Raw genomic sequence first — 24,004 nt, forward strand, 5'->3', positions numbered from 1 at the left:
ATGAAAAATTAAAAATGCTGATCACTTGAATGCTTCAAATCTAATAGCATTTCGATTAAAACAAATATCTTGCAAAATGTTGCAAAAATATTTCATCCAGCGTTTTAAAAAACATCTTGTAAGGAACGGTCTGTAAAATTGCAGGATTCTCAATAATTTAACGCGTTTGTAACATCTCGGATGTCATCTATCGCGATTATTTTTCTCCGAAGTACAAATAATCGATGCAACGTTTCCACGAATGCTGCAAAACGAATACGAACCTTTTGGAAAAGTCGTTTATCATGCATCCACGTGATTTAAAGCCGGTTTAAAATCTGCGAGTATTTTTTAGAATGATGCATTGTATCTGTTCGATAGCTGAGCCTTTCAAAAAAGAATCCCCGATCTTTTTTCGTCAACTTTATCAAATTATAATAAGTTCTAACGAAGGCCATACCTTCTCAGGCTCAATGAAATACAAGTTGAAGTTCTATTACATTTTTTATTAATACATTATTCAATTATTGTGAATCGTTAACATAATCAATATAAATATTTTAGTCCTTATTTCATATAAAAATTAAAGTAACGACCTATGGAGAAGGAATAATAAAAACAAAAGACAAATTATCAAATAGTAAAAAAAATATATTTCCTTACTTCACAAAAGAGTTTAGTGGCAAGTTAAAATCGTAGAAAATCGTATACTTTTTCTACAATATTTAACTCATTGTGTAGGATAAACATTGGGTGACAAATCTGTATGATATTTCATACCCAATGCGATAAGTATGAACAGTGTGGTAACACAATTAATATTTGATTTTCACTGATCAAGGTGCTAAACTAACACCGAAACTAGACGTTAGCGTGCTGTTACTTGCGCTCATTTTCACTCTTAGTGGGTCTTGTAACATCGAGGTTCCTTGGCTCAAGCCTTTTCTCTTTTCGAAGCCCAGTCGCTTCATCAATGCATGATAAACCCTCTTCTTCATCACGAACAGTAGGAATATCAGGACACCCTGGAGACAGTTCAACGCGTCGGTCGCGTAGAACACTTGCTCCTGCCAGGTGTAATTAGTATATTGATTTACAAAGGAAGAAATTATCTCTGCGATCCAAGATATTCCCATGACGACAAACAGTTTCACGTTCATGATGAACCTACATTGATAAAAATTCAGTCTTTTATGTGAGCAAGAAAAAGGATAGGGTGTAGGGTGTAGAAATTTTGAATACAATTTAAAAAAATTAAGCTTGAAATTTGAAAATTAATCAATGTTATTCCACGAGGGTCCATTTTCACTGCGGCAGAGAACGTGCTAAAGTTGTCTTTATCTGTAAGTTCAACATAGTTAGGGTATTTCGGTGAAAATCAAGCAAATCCAAAAGTTCCCTTAGCATTCGCATCGACAAAGGGTTCGAGAAGTGAAAACGCGGACCGAGGTATTCCCGTATCGTATCTCTATCGAATTCAACGGGTTTCACTTTGAGGGAGGCCGATAAACTCACTTAGTTTTGTCAGCGTGAAATCGTTTGCTCCTGGGATCCGATGGGTCGGCAACCCTTCTTATCTCTGCTTTCACTTTGCTACACCGCTCTGACGTGAGAATGAAGAACACCACATTCGATGTCAGCTGAATTGCGATTGGTCCCCGGAAGAAAATCAGATCACCGTACATCCCGGGCTGACCTGTGACATTCACACATTTTCTATGTCAAATCATCCAGATGAAAATCATTTCTGAATTTCAACTTCTGCCTTATGATTATTAGAACACGTCGAATAATTAACGTAGATGTAGAAGAATGAGGGTTGATCCAAACAGAGGAAAGGTCAATTCGAGGTTCTTCAAACGAATAGAAAATATTTGTATTGTCGATGGCATTTTAATTAGGTCGTTGGACAATGAACTATTGCCGCATTAACGCGCAAATAATGGGTTATTGGAGAGAAGGAGTTAAGTAAGAGGAGCAACTCAACTTTCACGGTAGTTATAATAAAATCTCGCTATTCAGACGTGCAAAAGCAAGAAAAAGGGAAATGGCCGTGGAACATTTGTATTATAAAACACTTGGTCTCCGGTCGGCTTTAACGAGCTCGCCTCTTAAGGCTGGATTTCGTACAAAACCATCGTCTAGCAACACGAACTAATTAGTGTAATTAGCTGAATGGCCGACACTCGTTTAGCGTAACGGCGAAGAAACGTTGCGTGACGAGAAAAGCTTAGAACGGATGCTCATCGTGGCCTAAATACGTCTTTTCGTTACATACTCATTGCACGAATTTTTGAGGGCGTAATTAACGTGTCACGCTTCAACCGGTCAAAGGGTAAAATTTCACGTTGCACATCAAAGACTTTTGGTACAACAAAAGTGGTTGAATTATGTATCAAAATTCGGTGATTGATGAAAGTTCATCCTATGGATTTAATCAGCTTGCGTTCAAATTAAACGAAAGTCACTGAGATTTCCTAAGAATCGAGAATCATTCTTCAGTTAATTTCATTTCCATCGGAAGACTAATGGTCTATGCAGCACACGATTTCCCGTTCGACTCCTAATTCCCAGTGAAATGAAACGAGAAGAAACTTTGTAATTGGTGCTTACTTATCAATGACTAGTCGAGTGTGAGCTAAAGAAAGCCCGTACGAAACGAGGAAAAAAGATAACGAGACTGATAGTTACTTTGAATTGCCATTAAGGCAATTTGCGACTATTCCAGTCACTGAATCTTGAACATTTTTAATGACGATAGCTACGTTTTATTATAATAAAATATACTTGTTATTGCTATCTACTTACTTTCGAACCAGCAAGCTATAGTACCGAAATTAGGGCTCAGATGTCTTGGCAGAAGTTGAATCTCGTCGCTCAAAACCCCGAAGACTGTTATGAACATTGATAAGCCCCATGCATAGAGACAGTAGAAGAGGAATTGTTTGTTATGAGATTGACCTCGGCTAATTGTTCCACGTAGCCTTCTAAAAGAAAAAAAAATTTATTTTAATATTTTTTTTCTTTCGAATATTGTTCTTTCAGATTCTCTTTCTCTATCGTATCATCTACTTTAAAGCGTTTCGTATTTAGTCGCTCTTAATTTAATGCTAATCTATAAGGCCAGTCTATTTTTTTTAATAGAATCTTCTTACATAAGATGTTTTTTCAAATGTCCTCAACATTTTTCTAGAATTACGAAAGTATTCTCATTGGCACGATCGAAAAACAGCTAAGGTAACCTATAGGTTACCTAAAAATATCTCTTGTAAATATACAAAGCTTTTTGTTCTTTCTTAATATTTAACACGTTCTTTGCATCTGTAAGATGTCTAATTATTTCGAACATCCTGATCGAATGACTCACGATGAAAAGCATTCGTTCAAAAAAATTGACGTATTAACCGACAAATGAATTAACGATGATTTAGCGGAAAACTGAGAGCAAAATGAAGGACGTTTATTTTCGGGGAAGCTGTTTGATTGATATCCAAACGATTCGTCGGATCGACGATAGCCACCCTATCGATAAAACGGAAGTCGAGGAATTCGTTTTCTCAGCTCATTCGTATGAAAATGGAACAGATGTAAAATGTAATTGCAAGGTTATTGTGCCTATTCCTTGAAACAGACATTTGTAACAATATCTTCTCTTGAATTGTTAAAAATTACTAGCAATATGATCACTTCAGATATATATAATAAAAGAAACAAGGCAACAGAAAATGTATAACTTATAAATAAACTGACGACTAGAAAAATTCGAAAAATTCGAAGACTAAAAGAGTTCGAAACAATGTTTCGAAAACTGACAAGAAAAGGGAAGAACGAGAAGGCGACGATTCTCCGTTCACGTAGTTCTATTTTCTCCGCATATTTACAAATCCAACAGCTAGAATAGCATGCTAGAAACACAAACTTTTACGTGTTGCGACATGAGAGAACACACACCAAAACCTTCGATGAATCAGGATTGGATGCGAAACAATGGGGAAGCAATTTGAGGAAAACGTTAAGACGGAAGTAAACGAAATTATTATAAATTAGATTGATAATTCTGATTTTGAAGGCATTCAAATTAATATAACTTTTAAATATTAATACATGTGGCAGTCTTCTTCGATAGCACCATTTTTCTTAAGATAAATCTACCACGCTCGTTACTGTACAGTACTCGACAAATTGTTTGAAGTATCAATTACCTCTCTTTCATTTTCAAGAGGCAATCTCGAACTCTTCTAAGACTTCCAAAAGCTTCAAGAATATTTTAACTTGAAATTGTTTGAAATTCTTCGAAATTTCCAGGAGATAGTATCGGATATCCATTCCTTATCCGTAGTAACGAGAAATTACTGTAAACCGGAAATTCCCCGTTGACGGGCGCAAAGTTTACGTTAAATATCCCTCCGGAATCGAATTACCCTTCGCTACTGACACATTACCCTAGTTTTAACAGCGTCCGGTGTAATTTGGAAATGAAATCTCGGTAAACGCGTTAAAAGCCTGGATTACCGTTGTTACGTGGTCAGAGAACGGCGATACCGTGGAAATTAGAAATCGGAGAACGAAAGTTAGGGTATTTCTCAAATTACCGACCAGAGAGAGGGTTAATTCCCTCACGAGGGAAATAGGATGAAATTTATCGCGGCGAAATCCGCAAACCCGGATTATTGCATCTGTGAATATCGATGGAATTGATTAACTTTTCGATGAGAAAGGAAAATCGTTCATTTGTCATCGCTACTGGCCGGGTACTTTTTCATGAGACTGCTGAAAGATTTAGTGCTATAAAATTGACGCTTTTTTTAAAAAGCTTATGAACGGAAATGAATGATACTCTAGATTACAGTATTGAATGAAAAAGAATAAGTTCCATGGTGGTATATAACTTCCTTAATAGGAAAGTAGCAGAAAAATATTGACTAACTTCTACACTAAATAATTTATAAAATCCATTAAGTAATTCTATTAAGCAAGATAAAATATTAATCACGAATTCATCTGTAAGAAGTTGCTTAATAAATTCATTGAATTAATAAACTAGTAATCAATAATCGGGATCTTCTATGTAATCCTTCCATTGCAATTATCCGATAAGTATTTAATCGGAGGCAATTATTTTCTTACTCAATGGAAAGAATGAATTGTTTCATTTCTATTAAACTTTTCTCTTGCTGTTCATCTCGAGGGATTCGAGGAGATACCTGGTACAACTTGCAAGACTTGGGAGGAGAATAAATTATGTGGGGCAAAAACTATTCTTACAAGCTCTATCATCCTGGTAATCTATTATACTGGGGACACTTGAAAAATCGTCACGTATAAAGTACTCGTCGCAGTATTCCTCGAAAACTTCTCGATAAAGATCCACCGTGATCCGCTGGATCATTGACGGGCTCCATTTCTGTCGCATTAGTCATCGTGTACTTAAGTTACTTTGCAACTAATTCCCTTTTTATTTCACTCAATTTAAACTCGATTATCCACCTTTTCTTCGTAGTTTGCTTCGCGACAAATCTCCTTTCACAAGAATTTCGTTAAGTTGAGAAAGAAAAATGAACCATTGAAACTTACCCAAATGTTCGCCAAATATCGAAGCACATGACGTTCAACCAACAAAACGCGGACCAGAAAGCGAAGAGCATGATGAATGCTGCAAATGAAAACAGAAGATTTTATTCAGATCAAATTTGGATTTTTCTTAACACTAGAACTACCAACGTTTTATACACACTTGATTTTAAGTTAATTTTAAACCAACGTGTATTTCAACAAAAATACCTCGATGAAATTTATAAGTTATTAAAATAAGAAACTTAAAACCAGCCATTTTAACTAGTTTGGTGGTTCTAGTGTTAAAATTTATTTTAATTAAATATTTCCTTTTTTAGTTTAAATTATTATAACATTCCGAATGAAATAATTCATCAAATTTTATAAATTTTGAAAGATTTAATTAAAAACTTTGAATAAGAAGATAGCATACCAAGTATCGTGCAATATTTAGTGACATAGAGTTCTTCAACAGTTCCGGGTTCTGTCGCTGGTGTCACCCAAGGTATTATGGAAAGACAAGCAAAAGCCACCAAAAGACTCGCGGAATGGCACATCAGAGTTTTCCCATGTAGATTTTGAAGCGTTGGTAGACAAGCGTAAACCAACAACGTCAACAACAGAAACACGCAACTGATTGCCTCCAAAATGTTCGAAATTATAAATCTGAAATCAGTGCAAAGAAATAACGACGATTTTCTAAAGATCCATAGCTCGTTTCAGCTCTGTCGAGAAATCTTAGAAAACTGAAATTTCCTCTCGCGGAATGAACGTGACCACCACAAAGAAAATTGTATCTGCGCTTAATTATTCTCATTATCAAGAAGCCAGTATTCTGACAATAAGTGCTATCGAGTCTTCTCGTCATCAACGAGCTCGTTAACATCGCTTGATCCTTATTTATGCCAGAATTTAAGGAAACTTCGTAGCATTCAAATCTGTCAACCGAGTTGATTAATTTTTTTGATTAATAGAACCATGTGTGTGGGCATGAAAATGAGGCAATTAAATTCCACCGTTGCTGAGATTGAAGGAAATCATCAGAATTTATAGAAGTTCGTTCAGATGATTTACAATTCTTAATGGAGGATGTCGAAGATAAATGAAACCACTCCAGGAACTGCATTTCTGAGAAATAATATTACAAAGGTGTGCAGAGATAAACATTTGAACTACAATTGTTTCTAATCATTTTCACTGAAATTTGCTACATTTATTTTGCGCCGTATTCACCACGGACAATGTTTTAAATATCGTAAAAAGTAAGGAAAAGAAAAAGAAATATATACGACAAAAGGCGAATGTACGGTCAGATGCCACTTCGTTACGACTTGTCCCGATGAATGGCACTTTTTCTATTCATCAGACAAATGGACTTGTACCATTGTTATTTATTCTTCTGTTTGAAGATGCACGGCCGTGCACATTGTCCGCATCACTGGCAAACAACTTGGCTATCTGGCATTGATGCAGCCACAATATACGGCTATCATGAAAGAATCTGTGCTCTAGTTTGAACGATTGACCAGCAACGAGAACTTGTATCCATAGTTTTTAACTACCCACGGTTAGCAAAGCATAAAATCCACTTTACAATATACGACAGAAAATAATGAAGCAAATATAAAATTAAAATTCAATTGAAAATTGAAAAGAAATGTTTTCAAAACGGTACAGATGGAAACATAATTGCTATTGTGGGCCATGCAGTAATGGCGGTAAATTACAAAATTTGTAATTTTCTGTAAAATAACTAATTCCCTGTACGTATTCACACATGTGCTGTAAAACATCCAACAACGAATGTGAAAGTTTTGGAGCCAGCTCCTATTGAATTTCGCCAACTCGACTGGCTCTAGGTACTTGTTTAAACTTCGCGAAGTCAAACAAACGGATTCAAACAATAAATGGTCGCCATCCATCGGCTTAAAACTTTCGAACCTCGGGCAGATTGATACGAAGAGAAAACGCGGCAAAGCTAGATTTTCATTTGTCCAACTTGAATCAATTCAAATTGGATATGAACCTTTTTTTATTTTATTTTTAGACTTTTAAAAGTGAAGTACTGTCTTTTGTTATAACGATGGACCATCGAGTTTGAACATCGAGGGTGCTCGAATGGTTTGTGCGGTTTTTTTCAAATTACAGAAACATTTATCGGATAGTAATTATGCAACTTTGTGAATTGTATAACGAGCTGGATTCAATTCATGAAATTCGAGAGACCTGTTTCTATCTTTGCTCTCTCAAATATTATATGTGTAGTGGCAAGATTATTTTGTTAATCGGATTTTTATTTTATAAATACTATTCACCCTCGGTAAATCGATATCGGGTTACTTTTCACCCGTATCATAAAATTATTCTATTTCATTTTGATTTACGAGTACATCAGGCTTTTTTTATCGATGAAAAAAGATAAATAAATACATGAGATATGTATAGCACGATGTTTATCCGGTGTAGTTTAGAAAGAATACGTTTCACTTTTTAACAACTAACAGTGACGTTGAAGATTCTAAAATAACGAGGAAAAAAAACAAATAATTAAAACTTTATTACATAATAATATTATTTTAGACGGTTTTGCGTAATACTATCAAAAGGAAGAATAAATTGGTAAATCCAGAACATATGACATAAGAAATGCAATGCAACTAAAAATGCACTTTCAACTTCCTATGCACTTTTGAAAAAAAAATTGCAAAAAAATATGTATTATAAAAAGAAAAGGACGTCTTACCTTACTGTATTTGGTTCCTTAATTGGAGTATCGAAGCAAGCAAACATGGTTAGCCTGTTCATTTGTGTGTTATTGTAAAACATTTCCATACAGTATTCATCGTGGTACCACGGCTTGAAATTAGGATCGAAGCTAATATATCCTTCTGGCGTGATGCTCCACGTATCGTTTTCAGTCAGCATGAACATTCCATACTTGCATTTTGGTCCGACCATCAGACCATATCCTTTGAAACAGAAACGCGAACGAGGAATGAATAAATAAAGGGTATCAAACTATCGCATCATATTCCATTTATTTCTTACAAAACAGAAACCGCGAGAGAATAGAAATTGGCTATTTTATAGAGAAAACTTCCAGGAATATAATTTTCTAGTACCATAAATAATTTCCACGGATAAATAATTTCTTAGTCGACCCATCTACTTAAAATTCTTTAACCTCTTCCTAAACGAAAAACTGCTTCATCAATAATGATGAACGAAAAGGAGGTTCAAGCATCTGTTACATCATTTTTGACGGAGGAGGATAAATTTTCTTACGTAAATAGGTGTGACACAACCGCTGTTTGCGCAAATTCAATATGCAAGTACTCGTTAGAACGGGAAAAGATTATGTTATAGAGATATGAAACCTGTTTTATTCTAACACTGAACTAATTGTATAATCGTTCAATCTCATTCTCAGTAATAAAACCGTGTCATTATCCGTTGCATCTAGGGAATTCCATACATATTAAAATTTCAAATTTTAGATCTAACGATTGAAAACTAATCAATGATGTTCATAGAACTTCTATAGTACGTGAATTCTGGGAATTACTATTAGTAGTACAATTGCATTGGGATTAAGAAACTACTGGTCAGTAAAAAAATGAAAATAGTACTGGACACGTAGAGAATGGTCGAAATATTTTCTGATGAATCGAAATTCATGTTCTAGTGTTCCCTGGATTACTGTAACATCGCTCGGTTAAACTGGGTTAAGGGAAGGTGTCATCACGTCCCTGAGCCCACAATTTATGAGCGTAACTTGAATAGGGATATTCTGAGAGGGAGAGAAATAGAGGTGAAGGATCATACATTTTCTATTTGTTATAATACATTAATGAAAATATTAAAAATAAATAGGGAACATTTTTTCAAGAAAAATAAGTAGATACAAGATATTATTTAAAAATTTTGCAAGGGTGAATTATTATTCAAGTAAGAAAATCTACCTGCAACGCTGTCTGCTTTCAGAAGTTTCGAGACGGCTTCGTAAAAGAAACTCGGAGAATCGGGCAGGACATCACCGAGGCACGATTTTGTATTACAACATTTCCTTACGCAGACGTTATCCTGGCAAAGATCCGAACTCCTGCAAACACGAACCACCATGCGACGTGTCTTCCGGAAATCCGGCGTCAGCTCCAAACAAGCGTTCTCGCTGTTGATGCTCAATCTTTCGACGTTCCTCGCCGAGGACGTCACCGTTACCTGAAAAATCGCACGAGATAACCGGAAGGGTCAATAAAATCGGATCAGTAAGAATCTAGTTAGTTCGAAGCTGGAGAAATTCGAAGTGCCAAGAAGTTTGAATTGTTTTTACGAGCGAACCGATCGGCAGTAGCCGTGGATTCCTCGAATTCCTCGAACGATCTTCGATGCTTCGACTCGTCTTAAAGACTCCTCGGACGCGCAAAAATTTCGCCGAGAACTGGCGTGAAATCAAATATCACCGGTAGATTAAAGCGAAAGAACGTGACTAGCATCAGGGAAAAGGGAGAATTCCTGCAAATGAATTCCGTCTCCGTAGTACGTTAAATATTTCACCGCACCAGGCGTCAGGGTTTCCAGTCTTCCAGCCTTTCCGAATAAAGGAACCTTTGTCCCGTCATGGGCAATGAAACAGTAGTCATTCAGAGCTTCAAAAGTGCAGATGAATAAATTACACTGGTAACAAGATCAAGTGAGTTTCTATTCCGGTAAGTTAATAATAAATAATTCAATTTTAATACCAAACCGACTCTATCAATTTAATTTAAAATAAATTCATACAAATACAGTAGACTAATAAAGTATCACTCTCTTTTTAAATTTTTATTTAAGCACACTGAACAAACACTGTTCACTGAGGGATTGTAAATGTTACCAATACATATTGTTCCTTTAAATGACTCTCATTTATTCCCAATACAAATAAAGCCAGCGTTTCTCGTTTAACGCGGAAGAAGAATGATGGAAATATACCGAAGAAGAGAAAATTTCGCTAGAATTTCAAACGGGTCATCGATTCATCAAGCTGAGCAAACTCCCTCCGTTGAAATATCCCCCGTCCTATTATTCTATGGGAATAACAGTGCTTCAACAAAAGCTACGATCCTTCGATCATTCTCCGAATCGAGTAAATTTAGCGAGAATAAAAAAAGAAAACGATGTTCGTCGATTCGCGATGATGGTGAAAATAACGGCATCGAACCACACCGGTTGAGGAATCGTCCAAGTGACCATGGAATTTCTTTCATATTTAACCAGAGGTTCGGTTTTGGAAGGTCATTACGCGATGGTCGACGCTTAGCTCGTTTTCCGTGTCATTATTTCGCAAGTGTCGAAGGTGAACGATCGAGGAAAACGGGACCCCATTGAAACGGAGATAACGAGGGAAAGACTGTACAAGGCGGAAATGAGATTTCTGTGTTAACACTGTGACTGTCAGCCCGAAGACGATCATTGTCTATGATTGACCAAAAGCAGATAGAAAAGAAAAGAACGATGGAGACAATAATTCATTGTCCGATAGAGAATTATCGGCATGATGAGGCGAGAAGCGTTATTAGAACGCGACTATCGACTTCGCGAGGGTACGCTCGATTGAAAGCAGAGAGCAGAGAGCTTCTATCTGACACCCTCTGCAATGCGGTCCTTGGTTTCACCAGCAGCGCATCGTTCCTACGCCATTGCACACCGGTGTGCAACCACCACGCCCTGTAGATTCTCCGGCGATGAGTCGAATTTATTTACCCGCTCCGCATCCTTTTGCTGCTCGAAATAAAGCCTCGCTACCTTCAGCCACCCCAATGCGTTCGCGCCAAAAAAACAACCCTTGATATTTATTACCGGGTGGAAAAGCGCAGGATATTCAAGTTATATCGCGCGCATTTCTGTAAGCTTGGCAGAAAGGGTGAAAGGAGCAGGATGGTTTCATTCTTCTGGGATGAAACATTTGGAGTGTGCAGGTGCCTATGCTGTTTCTCTTAACTTATTCAACATAATTAACATGGTGATTACCATAGTGAAAAATAGATAAGACAAGCAACGATAAAATAATAACAACTCAAATTATACGTAAAATCTGTTTCACTTCTCAAATCCTTTCTTTTTTTACACGATGCATTTCTACTGCAACGCAGACGGAATACTATCGTTTCATAAACTCCAGTACGCTTCGTTTATTTATTCCAGTGCATGGCTGTGAACGTTTAGCACAACAAACATTGAATTCTGCGATACTGGATTTCGGTGGACACCGAGTGAACAATAAAACATTCTTTTAAAAACATCAAATGCAAATATTGACGTTGCATCTATGAATCTCACACAATGGTAGACGTTCCCGACAAAATACCAAACAGGTGCAAATTTCGTGTTTTTGTAGGAAAGATTTTTGTTATAAAATGCCCCGCGGATCTTTTCGATTTTCCCTCGTGAAAAATGGTTGCACAATTAATGTAAAAAAATTATACAACACCTAAAAGGAATGTATGAGAATTAAGGGGAGATAGGAAGATTTCTTTATGAAAACTGGCAGCTCGCTGCCAAGCTTGGATCTTATGGAGCATGAACCATAAAGGATCCTGGATCATTCTTCCCCTATTTTGGATATCGAGCTAAGTTAGCGAAGAATATACTGCAGAAATAGCTGAGCTAGCACGACGCGATATAGTCTCGAATAAAAAGTAAAATTTACTCGGTTAGGATATCGTATAAAATTTGTTCCAGCAAACTCTGATCAAAATTTTCAGAAGTTGATTTATAGAGAAACTTTCATACCGTTTGCTTGAAACAAAACGGCAAGCTTTTTATCGAAACCCGAAAAATATACACAGTTAGAACGATACCGATCTACAAATTCGCGGAAATGATTGCGTAGCTTAACGCGAGACGAAGGGTTTAAAAATGAAACTTAAAGTTGTTGCTTTGAAGTTGCTGGATTTACGGACATTCCAGACTTCTGTTTCCTGCTTACTTGGAATTTAGAGAACAGAATGCAGACATAGTTCTCCTAGAAGTTAATAAAAGTATGCTCCGTAAATTAGTTCAGTAGCTAATTTTCTCAAAGGGTTCGTAAATTAACTTGCTTCTGGCTTGTTAAAACCGTAAAAACCTGTTTTATTATTGCTTCAACGTTATATCTCTGCAACAGAAAACTAAAAGCATCTGGCAAAAGTTTATTTTAAGTACAATTTTTTCAAGGAAAAATGGGAACAGAATCATTAAAATTTAATTAATTAAAAGTAGGTTATCATCTGAATGTAGGCAATCGTTAAAGTATTATACATTATCAAATTGTCTCGTAATTACTATCATTGAAGATATTACTATTCACTTCATTAAAATTCAATCAGCAGATCAAATGTGACCTAGCCACGATGAGGATCAATGAAACTTTAATTCAATCCTAATTATAATTTGCATAATTAGCCACGTTCAAACTGACCCAAAATGGAAATTCAATATTTAATAATTTAAACTTGTGTTTCTTGAAGAAAGAAAAACAACTGTTTCCTAACAATTTGATGCATCTATAAAGAAAAAGAAAATGGGAGGAAGAAAAAACAAACTATCTCGTAGAAACAAACGTCATCTATTCAGAACAATTATGCACGTGGTGTTCGCCCAAGAAAACGGAACATCACCTCGGTGTAACGCGAGGAAAAAGACTTTACTGTTATGTGATTCGTCACGTGGTTCTTGTACGAGAGTAATGAAGGCGTCGAAATGTTTGTTATAAGGCACCCACGGCCTCGTGAATATGACTTCATCGTTTACTGGTCTGCTAGAAGAGGAAATCCCCCCAGTTATTAATACAACTGCTGCAAGAAAAGTGTACAGTCAGTGGAAACGATACACAATTGCAGATTAAAGTTTAATATGACTTTCTTCTCAACAAAGCATAAAACTACCAACATCCATGATTATTTCTAATCATCTACAATGAGACACTGTTTTTTTCTCAACTACCAAACATCACATTGAAATTTGTTGAATTCAGCATAATTTTCAAAATGAAAATTCATTGTAAAAATGTGCAAAGTTAAAATTAAAATTAAGAAGTTGAAATATTAGCTTTTATCGCGATTAAATTAAATTTTAATTTATAATTAGTTGCAACAGTTGTTGGTAATAACCCATGACCTATGCAGTTGATGGTACATGAAACTCTTACATAAAAGCAAAGGCCGCTGTTTAAAGGAGTAACAGTAAACGAGTGGCTGCTAATTACCGTCACCGTAAATGGAATCTAAAATAAGTTCTATGAAAAAAATAGAGGAAAAAACTCTTTTCTAATTGGAAAAGCTCTCACGTATCAGTTAACCGTTTCAGGTATGCTTATATGACACTTGATGGATTTTACAGACGCATTACATGATCCTCAGTGACTAACTATACGACAGGTGAATGACGATTGTGTGAATAGCTGCAAAGACATGATAACCGGTTTGCTTGATTTTTATGTGTGCATCTGTCCAGGAAAGAATATTTATAAATGCATTGTGGTATGAAATGCCATCACGAATCGCCGGTTGACCGGTGAGGCATTCAAGATGCGACTAGTGTTCGAATGCATTTGCCAAATTTTAGAAATTCCAGATGCGTGTTTGTACAATTTTTAAGAATACTTCAGATACGTGCTTTGCTTTTTTGAAACAACTGATAAGGAGACTCTGCCACAAGAAGACATAGATGACTTTTATTCTCGATCTGAATCTTTCATTTAGTGATCATAAATTTGGAATCATTTTCCTCGTTTACGTAAATCTGACAGTTTAAATATAGCAAATAAATACCAGAAGCTATCGTTTAACTACACCCAGCTATATTTACGTAATTACTGTTTGTATGCATTTGGGAACCATTTTATGGAACTATTAAATTTATCGGTTGAAGTGAAAATAAGCATTAAAAATTGGAAACGTATGAAGCACGTCATGCTTTTAAATTTTAAGAAATAAAGAAAAGCGTCGAAATAATAAATAAATTATACAGAAAATGAAATATTCCAAATTTACAAGCAGTCCGTCTAGACAATTCTATCTAATTATAATAGATCAAAGATAGACAGACTAATTAGTATAAATCAAAGATAGGAAACGTATCTCAAGGTTCATCTTCACGTTTGGTTTCAACCGAAACCAAGTTATTAGCGTCGCAAAAATCATCAAGATTAATATGCCTAATTATCTTCAAGTATAATCAGATATGAACCAGCCTGACACGCAACGTCGCGTCGGTGCGAGAATGGCATAAAATTTACGACAGCCTTGGGAATACACTATTCCATCGGCATCCGTGTATAACATACACAATTTACGTGTCATTTTAATCAAAATATTTTGTTTACCGCGTAGCTTTTCCCCGTTCAACAAATACGGCGCTGTTTTCCCGAGACGATGCTTTGATTTTCATTTTTGAAGGAATTTCACCACCATTTCGTCACGATAATACATTTTGGCACCTGCCTTGCTGCCCATATTTTGGAGGGCGCCAGGTCCAATCAAAATATTCGTAACGTGTTCGAAAAGCCCAAATAAAAAAGACGTTCAAAATAGCCGCTGAATCATTGCAAACAGACGAAGAAGCATCGATCGAAGGATCAACAAAGTAGACATTGTTCACGTTCAGAAGTAATGCTGTTATCAAGCCAATATAACACGAAGAGTGATATCAAAAGTGTCACGCCCCTGACCGATAACGATATCATTTCCCATGAATAGGAAATCCGTAATAAACGGAAGACTGTTGTAAAATTACGAAAGAGGATACATGCTATAAACAAACTGACACGTACACTTGATAAATTAGTTTGCCGTCATTAAGGTTTGTTTCTCTTTGCGCGAAGAAACGATTTTTCCCGGTGAATTTATTTTCTTATCATGCCCGGTGACCATAAATAGTCTGATCGGGTCGTGTGAGCGTACGTGGCAGAAAGCAGCCTTTTCCTTAAGGGTTAACATATGTTCCTTAAGGGTAAACTATGTTAAACTTAAGAATTCTTCTTTTTAAAATACATTCTATTTATTACTTCACCAAAGATATGTAACTTTTTAGCAATGAATGGACAAGAATTTTCGTCGGAAATTAATTTCACCGCAACATAGGTGCGGCAGAATGTTTGCATATCTGCGAAGAAATTAATGTAAGCTTCTGAGTAAATGGACACGCCTGATTAGTGGCATTGTTTCCCTTTTATCAGGATAGAATGTAAAACGCAAAATGGAATTTCAGGGCGTTTCTCTTCCGAGAAATGAAAAATGAAAAGTGCAAAATGAATTGACACTTCGAACTGAACATTTCATTCGTTTTAAGTAGCTGAGTTACATTAAATTTGCAAAGGGTATCCTCACCGGAGTTAAGTCCTCCGCTTTCGGTTTCCCTCGAGTCTGTCGCGTCTGAATCTCAAATTTTGAAATTATTTTTGAAATTTCTGTTTAAATTATTCAATTCCTATTTACAGAATTTTCAAGGAACTGGGTGAATCACGCAATCGAGATAAGACGTGTTCCTTTTTGATTGAAAATAAAAAAAAATAAGGTGAATGAAGAACTTAATATCTTTCAATCATAAATAATAGAAGAATTCTTAATCATAGTACAATTTAACACCTAAAAATTCTAGAATACACTAGATTAAAAAATTCTATAGAATTCTATTAACTGTTGATCTTCAATTTCAAGGTCCTCTGAAAATTTTCAGAAAGAAACTAAATAATCTTCCCTTCGAAGAATTTCACGTCACAGCAGAAGTTCATTCATAAATTTCAACTACGAAGAAGAAGCTTCAATTTCTTGCCGTTGTAATTCGTACCTTTTGAAAACTTTCCTATTATTTCATTCATGAAATCGTAAAATTCATGCGCACGTTTACCTGTAAGATTCCGTTCACGAAAACGAGATCCTCGGGGTTGATGACGTAAGTGAACGTCGCTCCCTGACATTTTCGCGAGATTCTGCTCACATTCAAGAAGTCCAGGCTGTCCAATTCTTTCGGCAGCATGGATAGAAATTCGTTAGTATCCGAGAAGTTTTCATCAGAAATGACGTTGGATATCGATACGCAACTTCCATTACTTTCGTCGAAAACTGTATTTCTTGGACAGCATCTTCTAATGTCCAAGAGTCGCGGTAATGACGAAATTGGTTCTTTATTTTCTTCGTCTCTGTATTTGTCCGATTGACAATGGACAATTATCGGTATGCTTTGGTACAAATTGGGTTCGTATAGAACTTCGAGACAGGATGATCCCTGAAAGTGCAGAATACTGAAGATTAATCATAGAAATTAGAATTCAATTCTGTTGCTCCCTAATATTATTGCAAACAAAAATTTTCCAAACAGAATTGCAAAACCTTTCCAAATGTAATTTCATCAATCGGTAATTGCACCATTAATCTCCTCCAAGACAGATCAATTTCTCGGTGTTACAAATCACGAGCGAAGAGTAGAAAATTAACAGATCAAGATTTAACAAATTTAAAGAGAATCAATCCGTGCCAAGAAAGAAGTTAACACGATTTTAACCAATTTAACATCCCAGAGTTGGCAAAGTGTAGTCGTCGAAAACTGCCTATCGCTAATTATTATCTTTCATCGTGGATTTATTATTTAAACTTCGTTCTGATGAGTTTCTATGATTTAGGAATCCTGTCTCCAATTGGATGCATTTATTTCGAACCTGCAAGAAATCGGTGGATTTCAGCTCGGCAATCGGCGTCGTAGCGATGTCTTCCGGATCCTCGCAGATCGGAAATTGAAATTGACTTTCAGACGCATTCGAACTGACATTCTGATCACCGTGATTAATCCTGTACAGTTCCATAGCGAATTGGGGTACCGGGACGCATCCCACCTTCGTCAGACCCGAGAAAATCTCATCAGGTGGACAACACTTCTTGAATTGCGTCTTCAAAGAGGACTCACCCACTGATAGTGAGATAAGTGTTAGAAAAATTAGAATTTTCGTCTTCATGACAAAACACAAGTGATCCAAGTAACTGAATTTCACAGAAATTTTTATTATTTAAGTTCGTCACGATTTACAACACTAAACTAAATGATTCAAAATTTGTCTAACGTTACACTAATCTAACACTGCACCTCCCTATACGACTTTCAGAACTCTAAACGGCTTCATCAATCGGAAGAAGAATTGATTAGATGAAATCGTAAGAATTCATAAAAACGTCGGTCACTGAAACGATTCCAACGAGTTCCAACCACGAACGGATGATCCCTCGAGCGGTAACTCGACTGATTTGAGTTTTTGCCCCTCTACGCACGAATTTTCTCGGAAGCTGTAACTAAAATTGACCCGTGGGTGTGCCCAGAACTGTGTACACCCGAGTGATCCACTTTCTCTATTTTTATATCACTTTATTACATTCCATCGAGGGTGAACCACTTGAGGGAACTTTGATCTCTGACGTTCATCGGGCTGCCTATTTTAATGAGACTCGTAAGTATCGAAGCACCGAGCAACGCCAGACGCAACACTATCAAACCTTCACGTATCCCTGGACCGGAAACACGTGATTAACAGTAGAATACGTCGATTGTTGGAGGCAAACTGTAGCTATACCTAGTCTCAACGGTAATCTTGTAGTCGTCGAACATAAACCGCCTGGTGGTCGATTAAATCGTCGCTTCCGTTGCATAATGCAACGCGATGCACGCACGCAGCTGCATCCTGGTAATCTCGAGGGGCGGTCTGAACAATTATAGAGGAGCTATTACTCGAAATTAGCCGGCACGTTTCGAGGAAAGTAATCTTATTCGTGTTGCGGGGTAGAAGTTCCGAGGAAACTTTACGTTCGACACCGTTCACGGTTCGTTGACCAAAAGCTTTTCTCCTGACTCCGCTCTGTCGGTTCCAGCTACCCTATCAAACGAGTCCGCGAAATTATTATTATTCCTTCGCCTCTACTTCTGATTGATTTCGCGACCCGGATCTCGTTATTTCTTCTTTATCCACCCCGTCTTTGTCCATCGATCACGTAGCCAATCCTTTTCCTCCAACTCTGCGCATTTTCCAAGAATCCGTATTCTCCTGGACCGCCTTCTTCTTCCGCGGATAATTTCCGAACGTTGCCACGAGACTTGTTAACGAGACGATCGATTTCCCGAGAAGCAGACCGCAGAAGAATGGCCTTCTCCTTCTATCTATCAATTTCCAAGGTTGTTCCACTTGTCAGCCTCGGTTGTAACCCTCGGTTTGAAAACGTCCACTCGGTATCACCCAATTCGTTCTCGATGCGCGTTTTCCACTCCGCCAGACGCTCGTACGCCGCCACTTTTCTCTTCAACACACGCTCGACTTGTTTTATACGTCTAATTTATCTCTCCTCGTGCCCTTGTCGCTGACCAATTTTTTCCGTTGTCTCTTCTTCCAGCTGCCCGGCTTGATTCTAAAGCGTTATTCGCGTTACCACCGTTCAGTCACCTTTCCCTCTCGACAGATCTTCAATGGTTACTTCTCGACTTTCTTTTCCCAACTTTGTTGAATTTCAAAGCCGACCCTACAGCCTTCTCGAAAAACACTCTACTTCCCATTGATCCGGTGGACCTGGTTACCTTCGGTGTTCGAACCTCGAGATTGCGACTCGCCTTTGTCCCGAAAGAACCGTTCGAGTTCATCGCTCGTCAACGATCCCTCCCTCGTCTCCTTCTATTTTCCGAGCCGAACGAGCCAAGTTACCCCATCAAACTCGATCCCTCTCACGGTTTACCATTCCTCGACGATTTTCCTTCCACGACTATCGGTTCGCGTTTGCCTACGAGACACCGTGATTCTCCCGGCGACAATGGGGGAACCGAGACGATTCAATCCATGGAAATCGAGCGTGAATCGCGGAAACGGGAAAGCGCGGCGAACAACCGTTCCTGGATAAATCGTGCCAATCTTTACGATACCAGTCTCTCGTGTCGCTTCCGAGATGGTGGAGGACGACACGTCAACGACACGTAACCGCGCGGTCCACACGAACGCAGAAACGCGACTGTAAGCTCGTACGAGCAGAGATCAGAGGGAAATTCGACTAAGCCTAGTACGAGAATGAGAAGACCATGCACGACGCGCCTCTTTCCGTTGGCGCCTGGTCTCCTCCTCCGCCTCCGCCTCCTACCTCACCGCATCAGGATTCCCCTCTACGGAAACAGACACCTTTTTTCTTTCTCTGTTTCTCTGAATACACCGTTCGATCGATCGATTAAACAAACGCGTCCCGTTTCATCGAAGGACTCGCGATCAGACTAACCTGCTGAACGCTAGATCCTTCGTTTTATACTTAATCCTTTTGGTCACTTTTCAGAAATTCTTTCTTTCGGACAACTGGTTTCAAACCTGTCGAGGCCTTTTTTCTCTACTGGTACCCAGTGCAGCAGGCATTTTTATGTGGTGATTTATTTTAATTTGTTGGTGTGGGTTGCAGTTAAGCAGCGCAATTATAAGGAACAGAATGCTAAGTATGTTGTAATTGTGTTGAAGGTGTAAGTGTAAATGCACGTGTGTTGGACGTCGATGTAAGTTAAATTAGATGTAAGAGAAAAAGTAGAATTTATTAAATGATGAATCAATTTATTTGCGATCTTCTCTGTTGTGTCTTGATGTCATTAAAAGAAGTAGGGCAGAACTGTTACTCTCAGACAGATGTAAAGATTTTAATGTTTCTCAAAAAATGCTTGAAAACTTAACAACCGAAGAAGGTTGCGAGCGTTTCAGTAATTACAGTAAAGAGAACCTGGACCTCGAGCTTTCCTTATGATGCAATTATAAAAAAAGCGTTTAAATATGTTTAGCTTCTTTCTGACTTTTTTTAATATTGTTTGATTACTGTAACTACAATTGGGTCATTTCATTAATGTTAGTAATTAATGGAAAAACTCATTGGTGACATGGTTTTGAAACCTCAATTTCTCTTCTAAACTGCATCGCATTTCGAATACCTTTTCAGATATACTCCTCGAATTCTTATTGGTGTCATTTGACAAATGTGTCGAATTCGATAATAGCATTCCAATGATCTCTGGTTTCTTCACGTTTGTTGGCACAGTTTCAAAGTGCTTCTTGATGAAAACTATATTTTAAACAAAAGACATCGACTCTTTTAGTAGTGAAAAATAAAAACGCTCTACGTGATCTATAAACTACACTAGTAAAACGGATCGCGTTTATTTTTAATGTCCAAAAATTCCACTGTAGAGGACCATCTTCCAAAATCGAAAATATATTATTCTACATTTAGAATTACCGACATTTTTCCCCAAATATTATAAATAGGAAATACGAAGATTGTTTTATATTGCTTTCAATGACATTTCAATTTCATTTACGACCACATTCGATCGTTTCCTCGAAATTTTATTGGTATTAATTCTTTTCCCTTCAATTATCCCTGTTTCACCAATTTCATCTCGTCAATGGTTCGTTTATTCCTCGCCAGACGCATTAAAAAGCGACGCGCCATTATAGCGGAATGCTATCGAAGAAGAATACAAATTAATTTCCGTCTACAGGACTCGTGTTTACCGCTCTGATTAATCGTCTTCGTCGCGGAGGAGAGGAACGCTGTCGTTTTCCTCTTTTCTTCCCTGCGCTTCACACCCGTCCACCGTGTTCGTTTATCTTGGGAAGAACAATTTTTTAAGCTCGTCGGCTCATTCGTTAGTCACGGTATCGGTGTGGCCGTAGAAACGGGGATAAAACTTAATTCATAGCCGTTTCGTAACCTCTTAGCCAGGATAAGCGGGAGACTTATAATTAATTTCCAGAAGATCTTCGCCTCGTAAAATATAACGCGAATGTTTCATTTCGAGGAGAAGCTGTCTGTCTATATAGATGCTCCAGCAGCTTCCACCAGCTGCGATTTCTTTTCGTCCTCTTCCTTACGCGTTCGTCTTTGGGTGCTTTCCACTCTGTCAGTCATCTTTTTTTCCCTTTACACCGACCTTCGTTATTACATCGTGAGCCAGCTTCCGTTTCTTGGCTGCCGTCTCAGAAGCAGGTCCCTGTTTTTTATTTTCATTCCAGTCTCTAAGAAATTATGAATTTTTTCTCAACCACCCTTTCGTAGCTGTTATTTTTCTGCTCGCCTTTTAATAAAAGGAACTGCATTCAATTTTATCGGTTTCATGAGTAGAGAGATATCAGGATAGATTTTGAGGGAAAATTCTTGGAAACTTGAGAAGGAAACTTGGATTCATAAACTTGTATCTTAAAAAAACCGCCATCAATTAAAGTTTTTTAAATTCGATGTCCAGCTCTATCTATACAAAAAGAGGCGCAAACTACTCGACAACTTACCGATCTATTTTCCGAAATAAAGGAATACTATCGTCATCTATAAAAAACGACTGGAACTACATACACAGTTGTTACGCCCTCTAGAATGTATTGCGACCATAGTAAAACACAGAACCTGAACCAGTCAGTTTGCCGATAAGATATTCTCGGGGCCAACATTCTGAATTACCGACGCAATTTAAAACCTTATTTTCGCCAATTGCTTGTAAGACGATCGGGAATAATTAGATACTACATAAATACCGCAACTGTGAATAACAAAATTGCATTTACATATATAAAACTCGCAGCCATTTGCTCATATTGCTCATAATAAAATAATTAATAAATTATATGATAATATCTTGCTTGTATAAGCCACGAATAACTGAACTTTCTATAAATGATTAGTAATTACATTATGATCAATATGATTGCCCAGGTCTCACCACGTGGAGGTTGCCGCGACTGGAGACCCGCCCGATCCGCACCCATCCACCCTTCCTTTTGCAAATAAAAAAATGTACTATAATACAACCAAATGTATTATCATACATTTTTTCAGTATTACTCCATTTGTTGTACAGTTACACAACGTACGACCCATGTACGTTCTGTAAATGTTACACAAATGGATATGTCAGCTAGCCTACCCGGAAACGGTACTAATTTTGAAAACACACAAAACCATTATGATACTGATAAAAAGTATCCATAATGGAAACTACACACAAATTCCATCGGTGAGAAAATCAGTAAAACAGCTAGAACACAAAATTGCAGTATTAATGATAGAATTCAAATGTGCAATACAATACAGACAAAATACGATAAATTGAATTTTTGAATTATGGTTTTAGATGATATCATTTTATTTTCATTGATAAACAGCTAATGATCAGGGTTGGGTTATCGTATGAAATTATTCGTCTGTGTAGGGAAATCTTGTTTTATCATTGTTAAAATTTACTTGAATGCAATAATTTTAAAATTTAAGTAAAATGGAAACTAATAAAAAATGATAAAAAGGATAACGATAAAAAAAAATAAAAAAAAAGAAAAACAAAGCGCGTGACTTTACTTGTTAATGTAGCAATCAATTGAATTTAAATGATTTAATTTAATTTAATTGGGAAACAACATATGTCAGTTCACAATGACGTAGTTATATTTGATGACGTCATTTGTAGACAAAATATAATATAATTTGCAATTTAACATGTTCGCTACTAGAGTCACATATATTTATCATAATATTTTGTATCATATGTTTTAAAACAGCTACAATTCAGAGTCTGTCACAAAATCCATAAAATAATATAATATAATAATATCCATAGTCTATAGTAATATTTCTTTGTTTTATGTTATTTCATAATATAAGAAAAGAAATAGTCTATGATGGACAAATTTCTAATTAAGTGCTATTACTGAACATGTTAAATTGACAACAGATATCTAGTGAGCATAGTGACTGTAAAAAGTAGTGAAAAAGATATTAATATGTACTTAAGTCAGAATTGAAGGATGACTTTCCATACAAAGAAGGAAAGACAACCTTTGATGATGTGCGATGATGTCCCACGATGTCCCACGACGATATTCTTTCTTCGACTACTCAATGAATCAGCTCAAAGATTCCATAGAAATGTGAAATATATTGAAAATGAGTGTCACACACAACGACCAACTATTAAATAGAATAGCTGTCCGAAGCATGCAACAAAAAAAAAGGAATTTTTGAGCAGATTTCATTGAAGTAGTCCTTTTTCGTCCGGGCCTAGAGCCGCGGGCGACCTTACATGCTAGGTATAGACCAAGGTTTAATCAAAATCAATTAACTAAAAAGTAATTGATTACGATTATACTACCCCAGGTGCAGACTTTTCACCGGTCCTATAAGCCCCCCCGAAAGAGAAATGTGATCGGTCTGCTTTCCTGGCCCTTCCTACTTACATCTAAATCACACACACCAGAAGTAAGCTACCTGCCTGCCTATCCCTATATTTAAAAAAGCAAAATTCATTCATTCCAACACACACAATCCACGGTACTCACACATAACACCCGGGTGCAAGCCTGCCCTAGAGAGAACGTCCCGGGACGCCTCCGTCACCCAAGCTTGTAACACACACATTTATACTTTATGTACGTACCATTTCCTGTAATCGACTGACAACGTAGCGTATATTG

At 37.1% G+C, this 24,004-nt stretch overlaps 1 protein-coding gene across 1 annotated transcript; it reads right to left on the reverse strand.

Annotated features, from left to right (window-relative positions):
• Nucleotides 1-470: 470 nt before the first annotated feature.
• On the reverse strand, nucleotides 471-22,262 carry LOC114877016 (G-protein coupled receptor Mth-like). The gene is made up of 9 exons (XM_029189080.2): nucleotides 17,210-22,262; nucleotides 16,402-16,779; nucleotides 9,495-9,753; nucleotides 8,276-8,501; nucleotides 5,966-6,198; nucleotides 5,554-5,632; nucleotides 2,788-2,966; nucleotides 1,495-1,675; nucleotides 471-1,146 (listed from the first exon to the last, which is right to left on the reverse strand). Exons 1-9 carry the CDS (start codon nucleotides 17,501-17,503, stop codon nucleotides 816-818), a joined length of 2,160 nt encoding a protein of 719 aa, XP_029044913.2. The 5' UTR covers nucleotides 17,504-22,262; the 3' UTR covers nucleotides 471-815.
• Nucleotides 22,263-24,004: the final 1,742 nt, after the last annotated feature.

The sequence above is a fragment of the Osmia bicornis genome, chromosome 13 (genome assembly GCF_907164935.1).
Source record: "Osmia bicornis bicornis chromosome 13, iOsmBic2.1, whole genome shotgun sequence".
NCBI lineage: Eukaryota > Metazoa > Arthropoda > Insecta > Hymenoptera > Megachilidae > Osmia > Osmia bicornis.